The sequence below is a fragment of the Nannobrachium achirus genome, assembly GCF_963921795.1.
Source record: "Nannobrachium achirus genome assembly, chromosome: 22".
NCBI classification, from domain to species: domain Eukaryota; kingdom Metazoa; phylum Chordata; class Actinopteri; order Myctophiformes; family Myctophidae; genus Nannobrachium; species Nannobrachium achirus.
The window spans coordinates 3,773,842-3,795,226 of record NC_137829.1 but is presented as its reverse complement, the minus strand read 5'-3'; the positions used below and the strand labels follow the sequence as shown (position 1 = coordinate 3,795,226).

Sequence of the window (21,385 nt, the reverse complement as noted above, 5' to 3'; positions counted from 1 at the left end):
GAGAACTCTAACTAACGTTCACGTGTCAGGACTCCTACGTTATTGCAATATGCTTGACCCAGACTAGGGACGCAAGGGTGGAAAGTAACTACAGTATGTACATTTACTTACTGTATTGAGATACTTTTACTTTACTGGATGTATTTCCAATTTTTTATACTTTTACTTTTACTCCACTCGATGTCAGAGTCAAATATATTACTTTTAACTGCACTTCAATTATTAGAAAACCTTAGTTACTAGTTACTGTACTTTGTAGATTTGGACTGTTATAACAAAACATACATAACCACTTCAGCCCTATTTACTGTAAACTTTGACTATTTGAAAATAGACAATCTACAAGCTCACAATGTGCCGCATTCACGTAGTGAGCTTGTAGATCTGGTATTTTCAAAATATTTGCACAGTATACATTTTATACATTTGAAACCTGTGAAATGGGATATTCTATTTTGATGCCAATACTTTTCAAGTTTTAGAATATTTAATTCTGGACTAAAAGAGTCAGCAACTGACATGGAGAACGAAGGGCTCTTCTCAACGAGCACAAAGACAGCGAGCATCTCCTCCTGTGTTTACTCATTCATCCTCTCACACTTATTTGTGATTCTCAGAATCAATTCTTCACGGTAGATTATACGGAAGCTTTATGCTGTAATGGCTGGAAAGTACTTTGGACTAAATTGAAAAAAGAGAGGGGGGAAAAACATAGCCTTCTTCTCCCACTTCAAAAGTTTAATTACAAGTGTGGATTAAAATAAAGGCAGCCTCCGTGAAAAAGGTGACGGTCGGAAAGGCACGGGACATGCTCAGAATTATCCATTAGGGTCTTTAGAGTGGAGGAGGAAATTGAATATGTAATTTAAGTGCGTCGGTTTGACTAAGCCGCCTGCATAAACGACAGAGTTGTTATGTCTGCTCTCTTAAATAGACTCTTAATAATGCTGCAGTTGAAGAAACAAACATCAGTTCATTGTACAAACTGGTCATGCTATTATCATAACATTATTAGGAGCTTTATGCTGTGTTGTGTAACGGTATAAGTTAAATGTTACCGCTTTCATGATTTTTATCTCGTTTGACTGCACATTACTAAATAATACCAGAGCATGAAAACAAAGTAATATTTCTGAATGCTTTATTGCCCATTAGGTGAAAATCCACCTAAGCAAACCACTGAATTGAATTGTTATTGTAACTCTGTAATTTCTTTCAGTTCTAGTTAATTCTAGTTTAATTTCATGAACAACTTTCTCAGCTGCTTTGCTGTTGCTTTGCTCCCTGCTTTGTTGCTGCCTTGCTCTATATTGTAACAGTTGTTATCCTGCTCTCTTCCTTAATCTGTGAACAGTGGTTTCTGCGCTGGGGGGAGGGGGCATCTGGGAACCAGAAGTGTCCTGGTGTGACCCCCAGCTCCTCCTGCTTCATGTTGAAGTGTCCCTGAGCATCTCTGAATACTTAACCCCGAACTGGGAGCTGCAAGGGGAGCGACTAAAGATCACTAAACAGATACAAATTTGTACAGCGTGCCCAGTGTGGAAAACATAAATCACACCTATGTTCTTACGCCCAAGCTGGTGTCTTTACCTTCGTGGGTACATACATGTGCCATTTCAAGTCTTCAGGCTTTACTGCTCTTTTCTGAAAAGTTCCTGCAAATGCATTTTGTTCTACAGGTTTCTTTCCCTGTTTTGCTTTTCACATTTCTTTTTTCGGAGAATGGAGTGTATTTTTGCAGAAATATGGAAATGGCAAGTAACCACTCTATTCCCATTGAAAAGCAGAATCCACCTTCATAGGTAGATTTAAACTTTGTAGTCAGAAAAGATAATAATAATAATAGCAAAAATACAAAAATCAAACCTCGGTTCGAAGTGAAGCGGTGCATTTTCATTCCAAGTGTTCTAGAGCTATGAAATCTGTGCTCGAGATCTATACATTTTGTGTTCTAGATCTATACTTTCTATGTGTTTTAGTTCTATATTGTTATGAATTCTAATGAATGAATGATTTTGTCTGGAGGGCCAAATTGTCATGTGAAGCTTGACCAATCCTCAATACTGCATGCACGGGACATGACACGGACACAGGACTCTTTGGAAGCCTATGGGACAGACTGTACGGGACAGACAAAGCCACTCCTTGGAAGCGGCTTTCACCGCTTCAAAAAATGATCTACAAGCTCAATGTTCTGCCAATCCACTGGACATCTACTGTCTTGCCAATGGCAGGACGCGTGATTTTTTAAAATGGCATATCTGTACCACCCACACTACCCCACATGAGTGAGGAACTGTTAAAGCGGTTTTCATGGTTCGTTAACAGTTACCCAATACATCTGAGTGACGCCATGTACCCCCATATTTGGGCACCCAGAATTCCATATTTGGGAATGGCTGACTCATCATGACGACAAGGGTGTCACCTCCGGACAGTTTAAACAGTAAGCACCCATGGTCTCAGTGAGAGATTAGATTCCCGCTATGGACTCCAACAGAGACTCTAGGCTCTTCAATACCGCTCTCTGTAAAAGATGTCGCCTTTAATTGCGCCAGGCTTACGATACATGTTTAAAGTCAAATATCCTTTAAGAGCGTTATTAAAGGCTTTGTCAGACATTCCCAGTCGTGGTTATTCTGCGAGTGCACAGCAGGCGGTTGAGGACATCGGTGCAAAGAGCAGCTTCAGCGGGCCACTGGAGCACTACAGCAGTCTCGTCAGAGACGGCTCTCTGCAGGAAGATGAACATCAGAAGGCGGTGATGCAGAAGTTGGATCAGATGCACAACACCCTGAGAGGGTACACAAACACACCGTCGTCTTTCTTTTCAAAGTTCTTCGCAAAACCTAAACCGCCAAAAGGTTGCTATATCTATGGAGATGTTGGCACGGGAAAAACAATGGTAATGGACATGTTTTATTCACATGTTGAAACAGAGAAGAAAAAGAGAGTCCACTTTCACGACTTCATGTTGGACGTTCATAGGCGGATACATCGGCTGAAACAGAGTATGCCAAAGAGGAAAACAGGGAAAATGGCCAAAAACTATGACCCAATTTCACCTGTTGCTGAGGAGATTAGTGAAGAGGCTTGCCTTTTGTGCTTTGACGAGTTTCAGGTCACAGACATTGCTGATGCCATGGTTCTCAAGCAGCTTTTTGAGAACTTGTTTTCGAATGGCGTTGTTGTAGTAGCCACTTCTAATCGTCCTCCTCACGACTTGTATAAAACTGGACTACAGAGGGTCAACTTCGTGCCTTTTATTGCTGTGCTGCAGCAGTATTGCCAAACTCTTTGCCTGGATTCTGGAATAGATTACAGAAAAAGGAATCGTCCATCCGCTGGAAAGCTTTACTTCCTCTCAAGTGAGCCTGGCGCAGAGGCCACACTGGATACAATGTTTGATGACCTGGCCTTCAAACAGAACGATATAACGCGACCAAGGGTGCTGAATGTACATGGCAGGAAGGTACGTCTGGACAAAGCCTGTGGGACCATACTCGACTGTACATTTGAGGAGTTGTGTGATAAGCCTTTAGGGGCCAGTGATTACCTTGAGATATCTCGACTGTTCGACACCGTCTTCATTCGACACATTCCTCTCCTGACGCTTAATAAGAAGACACAAGCCAGGCGGCTCATAACACTCATAGATGTTCTCTATGACCATAGAGTGCGAGTAGTGATTTTGGCTGATCACCCACTCGAGAATATTTTTGTACACGATGGGGATCATGATCACGATGAGAGTCACGTTCTCATGGACGACCTGGGCCTGAAAAGGGACTCGGCCAGTGGCCTGTCCATCTTCAGTGGAGAAGAGGAGGTGTTTGCCTTTCAGAGGACAGTGTCTCGTCTCACCGAAATGCAGACAGAAGAGTATTGGATTGAAGGGGACAGAAGTACAAAACCTCAACAAAAGAAGGTATAATAAGATCAGTAACACAAGCTGTGCTCACAGAAGCTTACTACTTCTATCTGTCAAAAGAACAGTCCAAACAGAACACTAGTCTTAACTCTTAACACATCTCTGTGTGGATTATCTCTAGTAGAATCAGCATACAGTAAATAGATGTACAGAGTGTTCAAAGAGAATATAGAAAAAGCTGGTTGACTGGGAACAGAGTCCGCCACAGGGGTGTCCAATCAAAACCTAACTAGTGATGTCTGCCCATAAGGGATATAGCCATAGTGATTATCCATCAGAATATAATCCAGGGAATAGCTATGAGTGACTACTATAAGAAAATCCTTCAACCAATCAATCAATCAATCAATCAATCAATCAATCAATCAATCAATCAATCAATCAATCAATCAATCAATCAATCACACTATTTAGCACATTCAAAAACAACTGTAGTTGACCAAAGTTCAGAACGAGGGGTAAACTTTTGTTCGCTGGAATTGAATCCTATTTCCGGGTCCTTGTTGAGCCTGCTGTTCCTATTAATGGCCCAGCAGATGTCGCTATTTCACCTTTGTTGGTGTCAATACATTATTCTCAATTGGAGTCAATGAGGTTTTATTCAAACTTTACACTTGATTTTATTACCTTAGTAAACCTTTTCAATCACTAGTTTAAAGTTTTTTTTTTTTTTTTTTTTTTCAAATCATTATGATGTGCGTTTAGTAAATTATGGTGCCATTCATTTTTATTTTTTTAAATAAAATTAATGATAAAGTAGGGTATGTTTCTATGCTTCCTTCTGGCTCTGTGGTTGCAGCCAATAGCATTTATTTCCATTCACATTTCGGACGGGAAATAGAGAAATCACTGCAAAATAGGCTTCATTTACAGCATGGTCTGACTTCCGTATTGTCTCGAGAGGCTAACTCTTGAAGAACTGGGGATGGAGGATGTTTACTCTGACGGGAGTTAATGGTTCTTGAAGGCAAGAGAGCAAAGCAAAGTTGGATACTTTTGGAGGTTCGTAGTGGGAATCAAATCTCCAATCCAATCCAATTAATTAATACAGCACATTTTACAAACACAGGGTTTACAAAGTGCTGCGCAAAAGAAAATCAATTAATAAAAGTACATAGTAAACATTTTGATAAAATAATGCGAAATAAATACAAAATAAATCTCACTGAGACCTATATTGTACACCGGTGAGTCGGTGACACTCTTGTGAGTATCTGATGATGAGTGGGCCATATAACCATAGCAATCTGGGATCACTCAGATGTATACCGTGGTGACTTGATATTTACAAACTTGGATGAAGTGAAAGCCTTTTGAATTCAGGTGACCTATGATCATCATGATGATGCAGCTTAAGGATCTAACATATACTGTACTTAGTTGACCAGATTCCCAAGGGCTCTATACTACGGCCCTTCCTATTTCTACTCTATACTAAATATCTTCACCGAAAATAACCAATCTACAAGCTCAGATCTCACATTCACAACACGTCACAATGCGATGCAGTTGCCAGGTTGAAGATAAACAGTTTTTTGGTAGAATTACAATTATGGTTGAGAGCTGTTGGTGTTATGATGAAATGAAAATACAAAATACCATTTATTTATCCCCAGATAAGAGGGAAATTAACTAATCAACTAAACTCTTCCGAAGACCTCACATGGGTGGTGAGGCTTGACTCTCATCACAGTGTCACAGGTTCTTTACCCCATGCATCCTAATAATCTTCAGAAAGATCATAAATCACAATGTAGCTGCAGCATGCAAATACCATTTGGGGGTGGATGTATACTGTGTTGGGGGAGGTAACAGTGCGATCAATAACAGTGATCTGAAGCCCCATTACTGTTCTGCAGGTGTGAGACTACATTCTCTGGAACACTGGCTCCAAAAGTTAAACGACACTGTCTGCATTTTAATTGACACCTCCCAGATGAAATAAGTTCCTTGTGCACTGATTCCCTGTGTTTCTCCATCCTGCAGAACGTTAATGAAACATTCAGTACTCTTGTACCTGTGTACCCTATCGTCGCTGTTGCAAGGTTCCCACACATTTTTACCAATTAATTTCCAAAACCTTTCCAGAATATTTAACACAATTTCCAGGACTATATAACAATAATTCAGCTCAATAACAAGTCGCTTACTCCTATGCGCAATGCCCAAAGACAGGTAGTGTATGGCAGTGGTTCTCAACCTTTTCAGGCTGTGACCCCCGGAATAATCATATTTTAACTGGGGCCGGGTCCCCAGTTACGAGCACTAAGAGTTGAGGAATTTTGTATAACGTTTCTACTGTGAAAATAGCCGATCTACATGCTCACAACGCCTTCGCGTTGCGAGGCGTTCACAATTTCACAATTTCTGCCTCTAATATTTGACAATTTGACCAATGTTTAATTTGTCATTTTCAGTATTAACAAAATCAATAACCAAAGACAATGGAAACAAGTGGGTCGGGACCCCCAGGGGGGTCCCCAAATTAATTGGGGGGGGGGGGGGGGGGGGGGTCCCCAGACGATTAACTTAATGTGCAATGCTGTTTTCTTACTCAACAGTAAACAAACCAACATAAAGTTTAAGTGTATTGAGTGTACATTAAGGACTTTTTAATACTAAAGTGACAAATTAAACACTGGCCAAATTGTCAAATATTCAGAGGCAGAAATAGTGAAAATAGACGATCTACATGAGCATGTAGATCTGCTATTTTCAAAATAGAAACGTGTTATACTGTACAAGGTGTAATGCCTCAACTCTTAGTGCTCGTCAGGGTGGGGGGGGGGGGTCCCCAGTTAAAATATCATTATTTTGGGGGGTCGCGGCCTGAAAAGGTTGAGAACCACTGCTGTAGAGCACAGTGAATTCATTTAGGAATGGGACTGGGAATCTCGCAACTCACTTTTTACTGCCCCATATCAAAAGTTTTATTTATATGAGAACACCATACCAACCACAGACTGTTTCAGATGCTGTGCAGCCACAGAGCCACTGGCAGTAGGCTGCTAAATAGCTACTGTACTTCCCCCAGACAATCAGGCTACACCATGCACACTGGTGGCACATGACAGTTTGGATATCGAGACGGCACAGTGCACACACACACACACACACACACACACACACACACACACACACACACACACACACACACACACACACACACACACACACACACACACACACACACACACACACACACACACACACACACACACACACACACTGTAAATATAGACATGAACACACAGAGCGCACTATGACACACATGGATAACATTTAGAAGTGGGGACCGGACCATGCACGCTGCACCGCAAAGCACTTTAAGCGTACAGTGTCATTTTCTTTACTTTCAATTTGTGCTCCATCTATTTGTGTGATCTAATCTTTTTTAAGTTTGTATGTATTATTTCTTTTTACATTTTAATTTCCTATAAAAGAAAAATTACTTAATTTGTTTTGCTTTACTGTTTTCCCAATTGTGCATTTCAAAAAAAAGAAAGAAAGAAAGAAAAAAAGAAAAGAAAAGTACTGTAGCTAGTGTTTTCTGAATGGGAGAGTTTAATTTACTCAAGTTGCATGCTTCCAACTTCACATGGGAGTGTGATGTGGGAGGATACAAATAAAATAAAATAAAGTGCAGTGCAGCAAAATATGCAGTTTGTATATATTCATCTGGGATGATATATTTCACGCAGCGTGACGTGTTGTAGCTCGGTCATATAAAGAAATCAGGCTTCATCGGTTTTAGTGTCACTGTACAATATTACCTCCAGGGCTTTGAGTCGTTCCAGAAGAGGCCTGCTGTCCTCCAAATTCTCCCCGGGTTCATCAGCTCCTCCATCCCCTGGTGAGCTGGGTCCCTCTGCGGTGTCCCCAGGGCCCTCTGGGTTGTCCTGCTGCTTCCACATCTCCTCCAGGAGTTTGTCCTGATGATGATGAAGATGATGATGATGGTGGTAGGCATGGGATGATATGAAAATGTCATATCACGATTATTGTGACCAAAGAAATCGTGATTTACGATATTATCGCGATAATCCAAATCCGTTATCCTGGGACGGAACATTTGCCAAAAAATAGCAGATCTACAAGCTCACAACACGCGTTTATAGAGGGTATATACCAATTATAGAGGGTTTAAGTGGTACCGGATATGCAGCTCGGCAAATAAAAGCTGAATTGATCCCAGTGCATGAGGAAGATCAAGATATGACAATAAATTAATCTCCACGATACGATTATCGTGAGAGATTTTTTATCACGATAAACGATAATATCGCTTATTGTCCCATCCCTAGGTGGTGGTCAAGTGAAGTCAAGAGAAGTCAATCTTTATGTCCACCACAGTGGATCCCGACCATTTCTGGACCTTGAAAGTGTTCGTGGCCCACCCCCATCTGACCAATTAACAGTTGGGTGGGCCGTGTGCATTTTCAGAGAATGTTTATGGTAATGATCAATCAATCGGCTTGGATCAATGGAACCAACGTAGTATACTTTAAGTTCCTATTTATCGGTATCATAATGAAAACTAGTTTCTCAAGGTTTTAGACTGTATGTAAACAAAGTCTTTGAATTCTGAATCTAGAGCCAGAGTCACATTATCTTAGGTGTGCCGATATTCAGTGTGTAACTTGTTGATAGAGTGAGATGCATCAAAGAAGGGCTTTGGTTCCATAAGGTTTAACTTTGCAGCTAATTAGAAGCTACAGTTTGAATTATACACGCTCTATTGCATTTGTTGCCATGGTTCATTCGTTTTTATCTTTTGCACGCACGCATGCACGCACGCACACGCGGCACATGCATGCGCACACACACACTAAGCCTCACTAATCATATCATAAACTTCAATGCAGAATACAAATCCCAAATATGAGAAAGAAATTTGTCTTTAAAGCAAACGGCAAAGTAAATCAGTAGTGCATCTAACAATAAATTGTAACAAAATAAATGTCCTGCATCTTGGATAACAGAAGTGAAAGAACTTGCTCTTGTTAAAAGTTCCTTATAGCCTCTGTGTGTGTGCGTGCGTGTGTGTGTGCGTGTTCCACATAATACACAGAACAATGTCACTGTTGCAAAAGGGCAAACTTCAGCAAGTAAAGGTTGATTTAAACAAGGAAGCACAGACAATAGTAAACATGACTTGGAGGTAAAACCAATCTAAGGCCTCTGGACAAGCACAGCTTGTTCCAGACACACATCACATCCCTGGCAGCCCTCTCTGTTGTACCTTGTATGCTTTCATGAGGTCCAGAGGGTCGACTTTCGCCCCGTCCACTGAGTCGTGGCTCTGCAGTAGAGTTCTCACCGTCTCCTCCATTCTGCATTGAAAGACAATAGGTCAACTGTAGGGCTGTCACAATTATTACATAATCGTCTAATCGTGATTATTTGACATTATCGCAATTATTTTGTCATAATCGTGAATGTTGAAAAATTTCTGAAATAGTGGAAATAGCAGATCTACAAGCTCACAACGCGTCGCATCGCGACGCGTTGTCAAAGTTATTTTTTAAGTAGTAAGTTGTCAAATATGTCAGTAATTTCATTGTATATTTAGGTTATGTGTCATATCTACCATGTACAACTTCAAAACCTAAAAGCCAAACAGAAATGTAATTGTCAACGACAAAAACACAATTAAATCGTTAATCGCCAATTATTTGAGTGACAATTAATCATCATGTAAAATGTCATATCGTGACAGTCCTGTGTCTTAATGTGTGTGTGTGTGTGTGTGTGTGGGGGGGGGGGATTGTAAAAGCTGTCTGTCAACGTGTATGTCAATTTGTCCACCAGAGGGGGCTGAAAACAGAATAAACTTCGCCTGAAACCATGCACACCTCCTTCTGTAACTAACTACCCCATGTACTTTGTTGTAGCTCAAATTAGCAGATCTATAAGGTTGTACAGTATGTTTGCCAATTTTGGCTGGATGGTCATCCATTCTTTCAGAATATTTGCCTGTTATGGCATGATCAGAATAAGGATGATAGAAAAAAAACACCTAGTGTGAAGTGAGCGGTGCCTTTATATACATGCTCAAAACGGATGGACATACGGGCATACACACAAAGCCAGATGTAGGAGCGGTTAGCACCAATCAAAAATTATAATAATAATAATGATGTCATACAGGAAACCGTCAAACATCAACACAAAGGTCATGAGCTGCACTTGAACCAGGAGCGACGACTAACCACATGAACCCTAGTGTGCCTATTGTGGGCCAAACATTTGGAGAAAATAGCTAATCTACAAGCTCACAACATATTGGCACACTACGCATAGTGAGCTTACAGATTAGCTATTTTCGGCAAAGAGATTTGGGTGTAGAGGGGAACAAAGGAGCATGTCTAGTATAAAGCCCTGAGGGGCTCCAGATGTGCTCACTGCTCAAAATGAAAAAATCTCTTTGAATTAACTATGCTATTCGGAATGTACATTCACATATAGGAGCTGTATGTGATATACATAATGATACACCTACATAAACATGTAGATGTAGGCCTATATCATATAGATATGCACCGTTAGATTGTTTTATCATAGGCCTATATGCAGTAGTATTACTGTACATCATGCACCTGCTTTGCTGGCAACAAATATCGTCTTCCCTATTTGGAGTTATTCTCCACTGTACCCATCTTTTATGTCCAAATCTAAAACCCTCCTCTGATGAATACACATCCCACTCTACAAACACCCACAATGTTGGAGCTGACATTTTGTTTAACAGGCTCACATTTAAACAGCCACAGGCCTCCTTGATGAGTTATAATTGCTTTTCCCTCAGAGGTGTGTATGTCTGATGGACAATGGCCGCGCAATTTATTGTGTCACCCTTGCTGACATTTTTACCCTTGATGCAGGCGGCTCTGCTGTTAGCGCCATTAGCATTAGACCCTTAATGGTGACCACATCATTAGTGTTCTAATCCAAACTCGTTTGCACTGACCTGGGGTCAGCCATGCTACCGTAAATTTTAGACTTCAGAATTGACCCATTAAGCACCGGAAAGACTGTAGCAGACCTACAAGCTCACAATGTAAACTAAGTATAAATCGGGCAGCAGGCTTAATGCAGCTGAACAGTGGCGTGAGCCTTCGCGGGCGTGCAAGACACAAGTCATGTTGCCATACCTTAGCAACAGGCATGATCCCTATTCTGAGGAGAACCTTAGCCAAAAATAGCAGATCTACAAGCTCTCAGCACCTCGCAGCGTGAGGCATTGTGTGCTTGTAGATCGGCTATTTTCAGCAAATAGGTTTGGTGTAGAGGTAAAAAAGAGCAGACCAAGTACATAGAAAACACAAATCCAACATCCAACAAATCCTGATGACAGTGCTTTCAAACAAGTCTATGAATCTATCTATGAAATCGATGAAAATCTGCATCACACATTTATACAATAATTATGTAGAGGGGGTCCCTGCGTCATCTCTCTCTCAGCTAAGGGGTCCTTGGGGGACTAAGGGGGCCTGAAAACGTTGAAGACCCCTAATCTGTTTCTGATCTGGACACTACAATGAAGATAAGATGAAGCCCACATGCACTTTCATCACATTGTATCCATAATAATCACAATAAATCAAAATAAAATAACTATTTAATTGTCATAAAATAAAATAAAACGCACATTATTAGACTTTTAATACATGACGGACCTTCTGAGGTTGCATCACAGCAGAAGTTACGTTACCATAACTATTATTAGAATGACCACAAACAACATCATTATCAACATCACCACCACCAGCATCATCAACAGGCCAGCACTGTCTTCAGGTTTTCCCTCCCCAGTCATCTGTTATAGAAACTCATTTCAGCATCTACTTACAGCACCTCATGCGCAGGATGTCATAATTCATCTACTTGCAGTTTATCTCTCTGTGCGCTGGCTAGAAATCATAATTGAGGTGGTTCACAACACGGGTCTGGGGAACCCAGAATACAGCTCATGTTTTATTCTAACAGCTACTTAAATCAATTCAACTGGTGTCTCAGGTCTAAATCTTTGCCCGTTTTTTTTTTTTTTTTAAATGTGCCACAGTAAAAGTCTGGGGGAAATTCCCACATGTGGACAGTAACATTATTCTGCACAATAACAGGGACCACCGCATCGCATTATGAACACAATGTCTGGCCCCCTGGCTGCACTTAAAGGAGTAGTTCACCCCCTATCTATTGATTACTCATGCCATGGAGACTTGTATTTGTCGCATTCCAAAGACAACATTTTTATAATAGTACATTTACCTCCATTGATTCCGGATGGGGACCCAAATGCATTTGGGTCCCCATCCGGAATCAATGGGGGTACATTTATTATAATACATTTTTTGTCTTAGGAATGCGCCAAAACCCAAAAAGTATTATTGAACTCAAGTCTCCATGGCATTAGTAATCAATAGAAAAAAAGTCATTTTGGGGGTGAACTACTCCTTTAACGCTTATTTAAAAAAAAAAAAGTACTCACATATTTTACTTAAGTAAAAGTATCAATACTGCAATATAGAAATACTCTGTTACAAGTAAACGTACGGAATTCAAAATATACTTGAGTAAAAGTATGAAAGTGTTGGCATCAAAATGTACTTAATGTAGCCTGGCGGGGCCCAACGTCATAATGCGCTCACTCACTCATTCCTTCCACGAGTGAACACAGTATGACGTATGGCCCCGCCAGGCTATACTTAATGTACCAAAAGCAAAAGTACAAAATGTTTGAAAATAGCAGATCTACAAGCTCACAAGGAGTCGCAGTTGTGAGCTTGTAGATCGGCTATTTTCAAATAGCCAAAGTATAAAATAGGGCTAAAGTGGATTAATGTAGGCTATGTTTTATGATATAATCATTTATATCTGCAAAGTAACTAGTAGGCCCAACTAAAGTTTTAAAATAAATGTAGCGGAGTAAAAGTACAAGTCTAGTAAAGTACAAATACCATCAAAGTACATTACTTAAGTAAATGTATTTAGTTACTTTACACCACTACACTTAACACTTAATATTACAACATCACAGGATTCCTATGAAAAAAAACAAAAAAAAAAACAGTTATTTTGAACCCACACGTCACTCACCCCATGCTGTTCTCCCAACCTGATGTCACCAAAGCTTTAAGGAGGCCTACAGACCACATCTCCCAGTGCTCTCCACGGCTCTGTCATGTTAAAACCCATTCAGGCCTAGGATTATTGACTGCTTTAACTATTGAAAAATAGCAGATATACAAGCTCACAGCGCGGCACCGAGTGCCGCGCTGCGAGCTTGTAGATCTGCTATTTTTGAAAAATCATGATTGTTTTCCGCAAGTCTTTGAATATATCTACTTAAAAGCGAACATTTGTAACTAAATATTTACTTCTGGGTGGTCCCTGGAACAACATATTTTGAGATGGGGGTCCGCGGCCAAATACCTGTAATTTTGGGGGTCCTTGACATGAAAAGGTTTGAGAACAGCATGATTTAGAGGAAGGATTTAGAAGTCGGGTCAAAGATCGGGTCAAAGATATCCAATGACTTGCACTCATTTTCACGATTTTTCAAAAATAGCAGATCTACAAGCTCGCAGCTATTTTTCTAAGGTTAAAGCATAAAATAATGGTTAAAGTGGTTAAAATCTAACGCGACTCGGGCGCGTTCCAGGTATTTGAGAGTTAAGTGAGTGGGCACTGAGAAAGCGGGACTCTGGGATTCGGTCTCAACGGACTGTGTGTGGGGAGGAATGCCGAGCGCTGAACGTTCCCAGAAATGGGAAGACAAAAAAGAAAAGAAGGCAAAAAAAAAAAAAAAGAAAACAACCACCCGCACTCTGTGTCTCACTCTCCAGACGTCCCCCAGTCCTGTGTCCCCTAGCTGTCCCATGACTACTGGCCTGGCAGGGGGGAACAGGGGCGTCACAAGGGGGGGAAAAGTGGGACTGAGTTACTAGGGCCCAAGGTGGAGGGAGCCTTAAAGGAGCTATAGTCAACTTTTTCATTGTAGGGCCGACACTTTGTTTACATCCTAGTCTATAGACAAGAATGTAAACAAAGTGTCGATCTGACAATGGCCAAAATGATTATTTTATCATTATTTTACACTTTTTGTGGTCATTTTTGAATAGAAACACAGATATGAAGCTTATTTTTTTATAAAATATTTTCGAAACATTATTTTTATTTTAGCATCCGTTTTTCAAGAAAAAGTTGACTATAGCTCCTTTAACTATTTTATACTTACACTAGCTATTGAAAAATAGCAGATCTACAAGCTAACTGTGCCGCGCTGCGAGCTTGTAAATCTGCTATTTTTGAAAAGTTGTGAAAATGGGCGCAAATCTTTGAATATATGTGTGTTTTTTAAGCGAACATTTGTAACACAAATTTTGCTTCTGGGGGGTCCCTGGAACTAAATATTTTGAGATGAGGGTCCGTGGCCAAATACATATCATTTTGGGGGTCCTTCATATGAAAAAGTTTGAGCACCACTGACATAGAAACATAGGTTTTTTTCAAAAAACCTTAGAAGGACTTGACATATTCAAAGCCTTGCACAAATGTTCAAGATTTTTCAAAAATAGCAGATCAACAAGCTCACAGCGCGGCACCAAGTGCCACGCTGTGAGCTTGTATATCTGCTATTTTTCAATAGTTAAAGCACAAAATAATGCGTAATAATGTGTTCCCAGTCTAAATGGGTTAAACCCCCTCCCCCTATGAAGAACATTCATGGGGGGCCCGCAGTGAATCCTTGTACCCATTGCCCAGAATTTGGTGCGACGCCCCCGGGGGGGGGGGAGGGGGCAACGTCTTGAGGTCAGTGCGGCTGCAGACTCGGTCTATGTATTTGGGCCTCATTCCTCAAGTGCCACGGAATGAATGCTGGACGTTCTGTTGTCTTTGCTCTAAATGTGTTAATGTGTAACATAATTTGGGCTTAATGTCACGCTATGTATGGAATGCAGAGCCTCGTCACAAGGATGCTTTTGTTTCGCTTAAGTGTTGTTATTGCTTCTCCATCATGACATAATTCCCGTTCCCTTAACGGAGATAAAATGGCATCTACTTGCATTATGGATGGGATTTCTCTTGTCTCAATGAGAATCATCAGTTTTGTTGTTTTTCAGAAATAAACATAATTGCCGTGTTTGTATACAGTGCTCTTCAAAACAAAGTTGCAAATTGATTCATACATTATAAAACTTTAGCAAATATAAATATTGGACATGCACGCACGTGCACGCGCACGCGCACGCACACACACACACACACACACACACACACACACACACACACACACACACACACACACACACACACACACAGAGGCCCTGTACAATATATGTATGGCTATTTGTATTTGACCAGGTTGTAACATGCAGAACCACAGTTGTTACAGATAATGCTGTTCTTGCAGGCATTATGCTGATTTGAGCATGTTTATATTTTCCAGATTTGTGGATTTCCTGTTTTTAATTATGAGTTAAGGGAGAACAAAGATGACCCTGATTGATGGAATGTTACTGCCCAAAGAATCAAATTCTGTTTTACTTTTAGGAGTTTAAAGTGTGCAAAACTGAAACAATGCTTGATATTTATTTTAGTAGGTGACAGAAGAGAACAGATATATTGAAAGTTCAGTGTCCTTTGATATCTATACAAGTGTATATAAATATTATTATATATACTAGAAGCTGAAGCGTCTAGTCGGCGACCTGGCCAACTCGGGAACGATGTAAATAGGGAATGAATGCCCCGCCCTTTAATGCAAACCCCATTATACCTGTTGTCATAGGACCCGTTTTGACCATCTGTTTGCCTGTGTCCATTTATGCCCATATATGGAGATATCTGTTATCTGTCTGTCTGTCTGTCTGTCTGTCTGTCAGCGTCCATTTTATGTCCATATATGGAGATCACTGCAGATATAGTTCTGGGTCCATTTTATGCCCATATATGCCCATATATGGAGATATCTGTCTATTTGCGTCCATTTCATGCCCATATATGGAGATCTCTGTATCTGTCTGTCTGTGTCCCTTTATGCCCGTATATGGAGATCTTTGTGATTCTGCGTAAATTTTATGCCCATATATGCCATTTGCGTCCATTTTATGCCCATTTATGGAGATCTCTGTATCCGTCTGTCTGTGTCCTTTTATGCCCGTATATGGAGATCTTTGTGATTCTGCGTCCATTTTATGCCCATATATGCTATATATGGAGTTATTCAGAGATTTTTTGTTGACTCATGTGGCGTACGTGATGTCAGAGCCTTTTATGAAGTGATGTCACAATGAGTCAGAGCTTTCGCCGATTTCCTCCGGAACAGCCTGATGTCAACAATCAACCCCGCATAAGGAGATTCCGAACGTTTCGCGCCGGTTCGGGAAAACCGCGCGTCGGGTCGGGTCGAGACCCGGCACTGCACTCCGTGCCGCGGCGGGGAACGCGCGTGCCGAATCTGAAGCCGGTGGGACGAACGGTTCTCGAGATACGCGGATTACAGACACACACACAGACAGACAGACAGACACACACGCAGAGACTTCTCGCATTTATAGATAGATAAGTGTAATTAAATATACCGGTAGATTACATACAGTACTTACTATGTGTGTGTGTGTGTGTGTGTGTGTGTGTGTGTGTGTGTGTGTGTGTGTGTGCGTGCGCGCGTGCGTGCGTGCGTGCGTGCGTGCGTGCGTGCGCGCTCGCGTGTGCGCACGTGCATGTTTACACTGTTTTACTAAGTCCCCACAATGAGAACATTGTAATGATGTTTGGTTTTATAGTCAGGGTTCAAATCTCTGCAAAGGTTCAGGTTGGGGTTAGGATCAAGGCAAGGGAAAGGGATTCTGAGGTTAAGGTTATTGTGGGTTGAGGTTGTGATGGTAAAAATGCTTTTAATGTCCCAACAACCTCTATGATGAACCTGTGATTATGGTAGTGTATGTGTGTACAGCACACATTACACCTCAGAAGTATTTGCATACGAGTAAGACTCCCTAATCGGGAGATAAGCGACCGTCAGGTCGCAAACACAAACTTTAGAAGGCAATCGTAGCCAATCAGGAGGGAATATGGGAAATGGGACAGATCCATGCTGCGTTCTCAACATGCATCGATTCATTCCTGACTTGTGTAGTCCCTGAGTAAGCTGGTGCAATAAAGGGCTCTGGTCTAGTCTAATATACATAACATATATGAACAACCAGCATACTGTATATCTGCATAGTGTAACTAGCATCTAATCTGGGGATTGCCTTTCCCATTCGAAAAAATAAAAGAACTAGACTGCACTCTGTCGAGGTGCCAACTTATGCCTTGTACACTCGTGGCCATATATGGCCTACTTGTGCGCCAGCAAAGTGCGCAAGTACTGCAATCGGTGCTGTCTGTAAGTATGTGGATGGGAAACTTGGCACTCTGTCGACGTGCCAACTTGTATCTCGTTAATCAGGTCACACTTGTTGGTGGTGACGTCACCGAGAATGACGTCACCGAGAACGCTGCTCCCTCATTGGGTAAAGGGCCTTGCCTTTGTACTGTCGGCCGGAAACAGACAGCCGGAAACATCTTCCGTCTTACCATTTATATTAGATATTGTAATGTCAAGTGAAGCATGACCAGAAGCTTCACTTTTCTGTTGTGCAGTCGCCAAACCCGGATAACATTACTCGGAAAGTTTACAAAACACAGGTTCACTTTGCTGGGAAAAGAAACTCTGACCAAATACAAAAGTGTGTTGCCTATTATAGCAACCATACTAATAAAGTGACAAGAAGTTGTTCAAGGAGAGTGGAGTGCTAGAGGAGGAGACTGTGGTGGAAAATAGGTAGAGCTGCAGTTGTGACTGGGGGAGACATTACCGGTCTAGACATTAGCTGGAGGCTGGAGGTAAGGGGAAGACCAAGTGTGCCGCGGCATTCTGAATAGTTTGAAGGGGTCTGAGAGAGCATGCCAGCAGACCAGCAAAGACAGTTATCAAACTGGACAGGGCTAAGGCCTAGATAAGAAGCTGAACAGACTCCTTGGTGAGGAAGGAAGGTTCTGATGCTTCCGGATGTGGTTCAGTGCAAATGTAAAGGATGGAGTGATCACTACAATGTGTTTCCTTGAAGGACAGCTGACTGTCCAAGTCCACTCCCAGGTAATTGGCAATTTGAGCAGGAGTCACCAGGGTTTTGTAACGATCCTACTGGATAAGGACTGCTTAGCCCCATGTACAGTATGTGCATGCTAGACAGGAAGACATTACATCTTCAGGTCACTTTGTGTTCTCATGTATTCCAGCTTTCATTTGATGAAGCCAATCTATCCACACATATAGCTTGCAGCTATTCCTGTTATTTGATGACTACTGTATGTCTTCGCTGAAGCTTCACATAAAAGGAAACTGTACCGCATTATCCTGGAGGAGGTTTCGAGCCGTTTCTCCATGACATTTCGCCACAGGCTACACTTTCCAGAAGCCTCTGACCCCCAACTCATTGTGCCCAACGTTGTGTGAATGGATGGCCTAGTTTCACCCACACAGCGAGTGACTCAACCCTTGTCACCGCTCTGATGACGAGCCAGGCGGGTAGGCGAGCACCTCACCGTGGAGAACTGGAAGCCCTTCTGTTGCTCTCTAGGGTTTTCATTACTGTATGGCTGCAGTGCTCCAATACACCGGAGCACAGCTGAACACCCAAGCCTTACAAGACAAGCAATCAACTTTATATTGGAGGGGTGGTTGCATACCATAGAAATATAAACTACTATATCTACTATATCGATATGCAAAAGCAGATATATCGTACCGTTTGGCTCTGCAGTGCAAATCGTATCGTATCGTTTTACAATGCAAATAATCTGTATCGAATCACTTTGCAATGCAAATATTCGATTGTATGGAAACTAAGTATTTGTGCCTTGTACTTAGCAAAATTTAAGTGGAAAATGAAAAAGAGGGGTCTAATTACGTTGCTATTCCATATTGTGTGTAATCTCTGTGTTCATGTCAAGGAAGGTGCAGGTTTGTTTGCTAAAGAATCAAATTGTTTACTTATTTATATCCATAATAATAGATTTTTACCTTAAAAAACCTGCTCTATTGACACGTTTCACACAGATGTGATGTCTTTGCTAAATAGTTACTATATCGATTTTAAATCATTCAATCAAATCGCATCGTATCACCATGAATGAACCAATATCGTCCATGTATCGTATCGTCAACCATGTATCGTGATACGTATCGTATCGTTGTTCAAATGTATCGTTACACCCCCTATCTACAGTACATGCATGGCAATGCAGTGCTTCCTTTCCAAACACTACTCAATCCATGGGGTCTGAGTGGTGCATTTGTTCCATACAGAATAGTGGCTGCACGTGAAGTCGTGAACATAGAAGTAGGGGGCAGGGGGCTCATGACCTGTCTATACCAGTGGTTCTCAAAGTGGGGTCCAGGGAGCACCAGGGGTCCTTAAGGGGATTCCAGGGGGTTCCCAGCTAAAATGAAGAAAAGTTTAACCACAAGAATAGCGAAACTAGAAGCTCACAATGCAGCACATCGTGAAAGTGTTGTGAGCTTCTTCTGCTATTTTCACTATTCTTGAAGGTTTTTGCGTATAACATGCACAAGTTAGGGATGCCAGATTGAAAGAGGTTCATTTTACCAGCCTTTAGAGAAAATGTACTGTATAAAGGCCTGTCCATACTTTGACCGAAACCAAACCTTTCGGTCAAAAGATCAGGTTCGACTACAAAATGACGTCACTCGCAACTTCTGAAAAGCATTACACCGAATGAGAGTTTGGAAATTTGCACGTTGGAAAGTCCAACTCACCGAACATTTCGGAGATACTATGGACAGGCCTTAAGAATGACTAATCAGATCACAGGTTTTTCTCTCCCCACCTACAGTATAGACCACAGATATAAAAAGCTAGACACCTCGTCCACCCGCTGCAGTTGATTGGAGCGACCCGTCCAACTTGGTGGGCACAAAAGAGGAAGTGTCGAGGGCAGGCTGCCACTCAAAAACACTACTGGCCAATCACAACGCGTCTTTTCCGGGACTTTTCCATTCAAACCTGCCTCTGATTTGCCTACCGACCTTGTTGTCTGTTACGCACACAGTAGAATTCCAAGCCTGTCAATCAAAAATGCCCACCAAGGCGAGACGGGTACCAGAGAGCCGGAAGAGGCGTCTACCTTTTTATGTCTGTGGTATAGACAGCTCTATACTTAATAAAGAACTAGAAAGATGCAATTCTGGGAAATTGCAAGTGCGTTTGCCGTGACGCGAGTCACACTTGCAAATTAATTCCGCCCTTGTCCCTTTTATGTCCACATAGCCTATGGAGATCCTTGATGTCATCAAGCCCATATCTTGGAATGCCCATATATGGACATACAGTGTCTGGCTCATGTGGTCTATGACGTCAGACATGATGTCAGTCATCTCCATATTTGGGAAAAGTTGCAGCTTCTCAATGGAGAAAATTAATCCACGAATACATTATTAAACAATATAACGCATATCTTGCAAGCAAAATGCAAGCAGACGAGTCCTGATGAAGCCGGTCGATTTGACATTATGGCCCAAGTGCGTGCCACCAAAACTGTGGGAGAAGTAGCGCGGCAAAAAACTGTTTATCCGTAAAGATGGAAGTAACGAGTACTATATTCTGGTTGCCCTCTTAGGGCGAGAACTGGTACTGGTCTGCGAGTGTTTACTTCTACACTCCATTTGACACCCTGCACAACAGTTCCTCTGGTAAGCATGATGCCATACCTGATTAGCAAACCAATGACACCACCCTCAATGTTCATCATCATCATCATCATCTCTCTACTCCATTTCTTCAATGTGTAGGCGAATTAAATCACTGACACTAATCATCAGAGCCTATAATCTCACACTTCACCGAGCACAGGCAGATGATGGGTTCAGAACCCGGAGCGTCGTGAGAGGGCTGTCAGCTCAGCAGCCTCTCTGCAGTTGGCCGGACGTAATGCCAGCTTATTACTACCCCTTATAAACCCGCTGAGAAGTACCAGCCATCAGTAAGACAGGAGACACACAGAAACGTCACTGCTGGAGGCAGACACCTCATATGAAGTTTTAGAGAGAGAGAACGAGAGAGAGAGAGAGAGAGAGAGAGAGAGAGAGAGAGAGAGAAATGAAATTTAGCTGGCATGTTATTTAGACAATTTAGGGATGGGACGATAATCGTATCGTGGAGATTTAATTTATTGTGAAATCGTCCACAGACATGCACTGGGACCAATTCACCTTTTATTTGCCAAGCTGCATATCCAGTACCATTTAAACCCTCTATTGGTAAAATAGTCTTTTTTCACTCTCTACCAAATCGCTTTGCCCAAAAATAGCCGATCTACAAGCTCGCAACGTGAGCTTGTAGATCTGCTATTTTTTGGCAAATGTTCTGCCCCAGGATAATG

General features: G+C 41.6%; 2 protein-coding genes across 2 annotated transcripts in view; one reads left to right on the top strand and one right to left on the bottom strand.

Moving 5' to 3' along the window:
- The window catches only part of LOC308308383 (nck-associated protein 5-like), a 104,984-nt gene that overhangs the window by 46,148 nt on the left and 37,451 nt on the right, over positions 1 to 21,385 (bottom strand). Inside the window, exons 2-3 of the mRNA XM_080753806.1 lie at positions 9,174 to 9,264; positions 7,705 to 7,863 (exon numbers count right to left, since the gene is read on the bottom strand). Coding sequence (XP_080609932.1) covers positions 7,705 to 7,863; positions 9,174 to 9,263 — 249 coding nt within the window. The 5' untranslated portion in view covers position 9,264. The remainder of the gene's footprint in view (positions 1 to 7,704; positions 7,864 to 9,173; positions 9,265 to 21,385) is intronic.
- Positions 2,570 to 3,934, top strand: LOC308307780 (AFG1-like ATPase; the record flags this gene model as incomplete). The annotated part of the gene is made up of 1 exon (XM_080753063.1): positions 2,570 to 3,934. The coding sequence occupies one exon, from the start codon at positions 2,570 to 2,572 to the stop codon at positions 3,932 to 3,934; it is 1,365 nt and encodes a 454-aa protein (XP_080609189.1).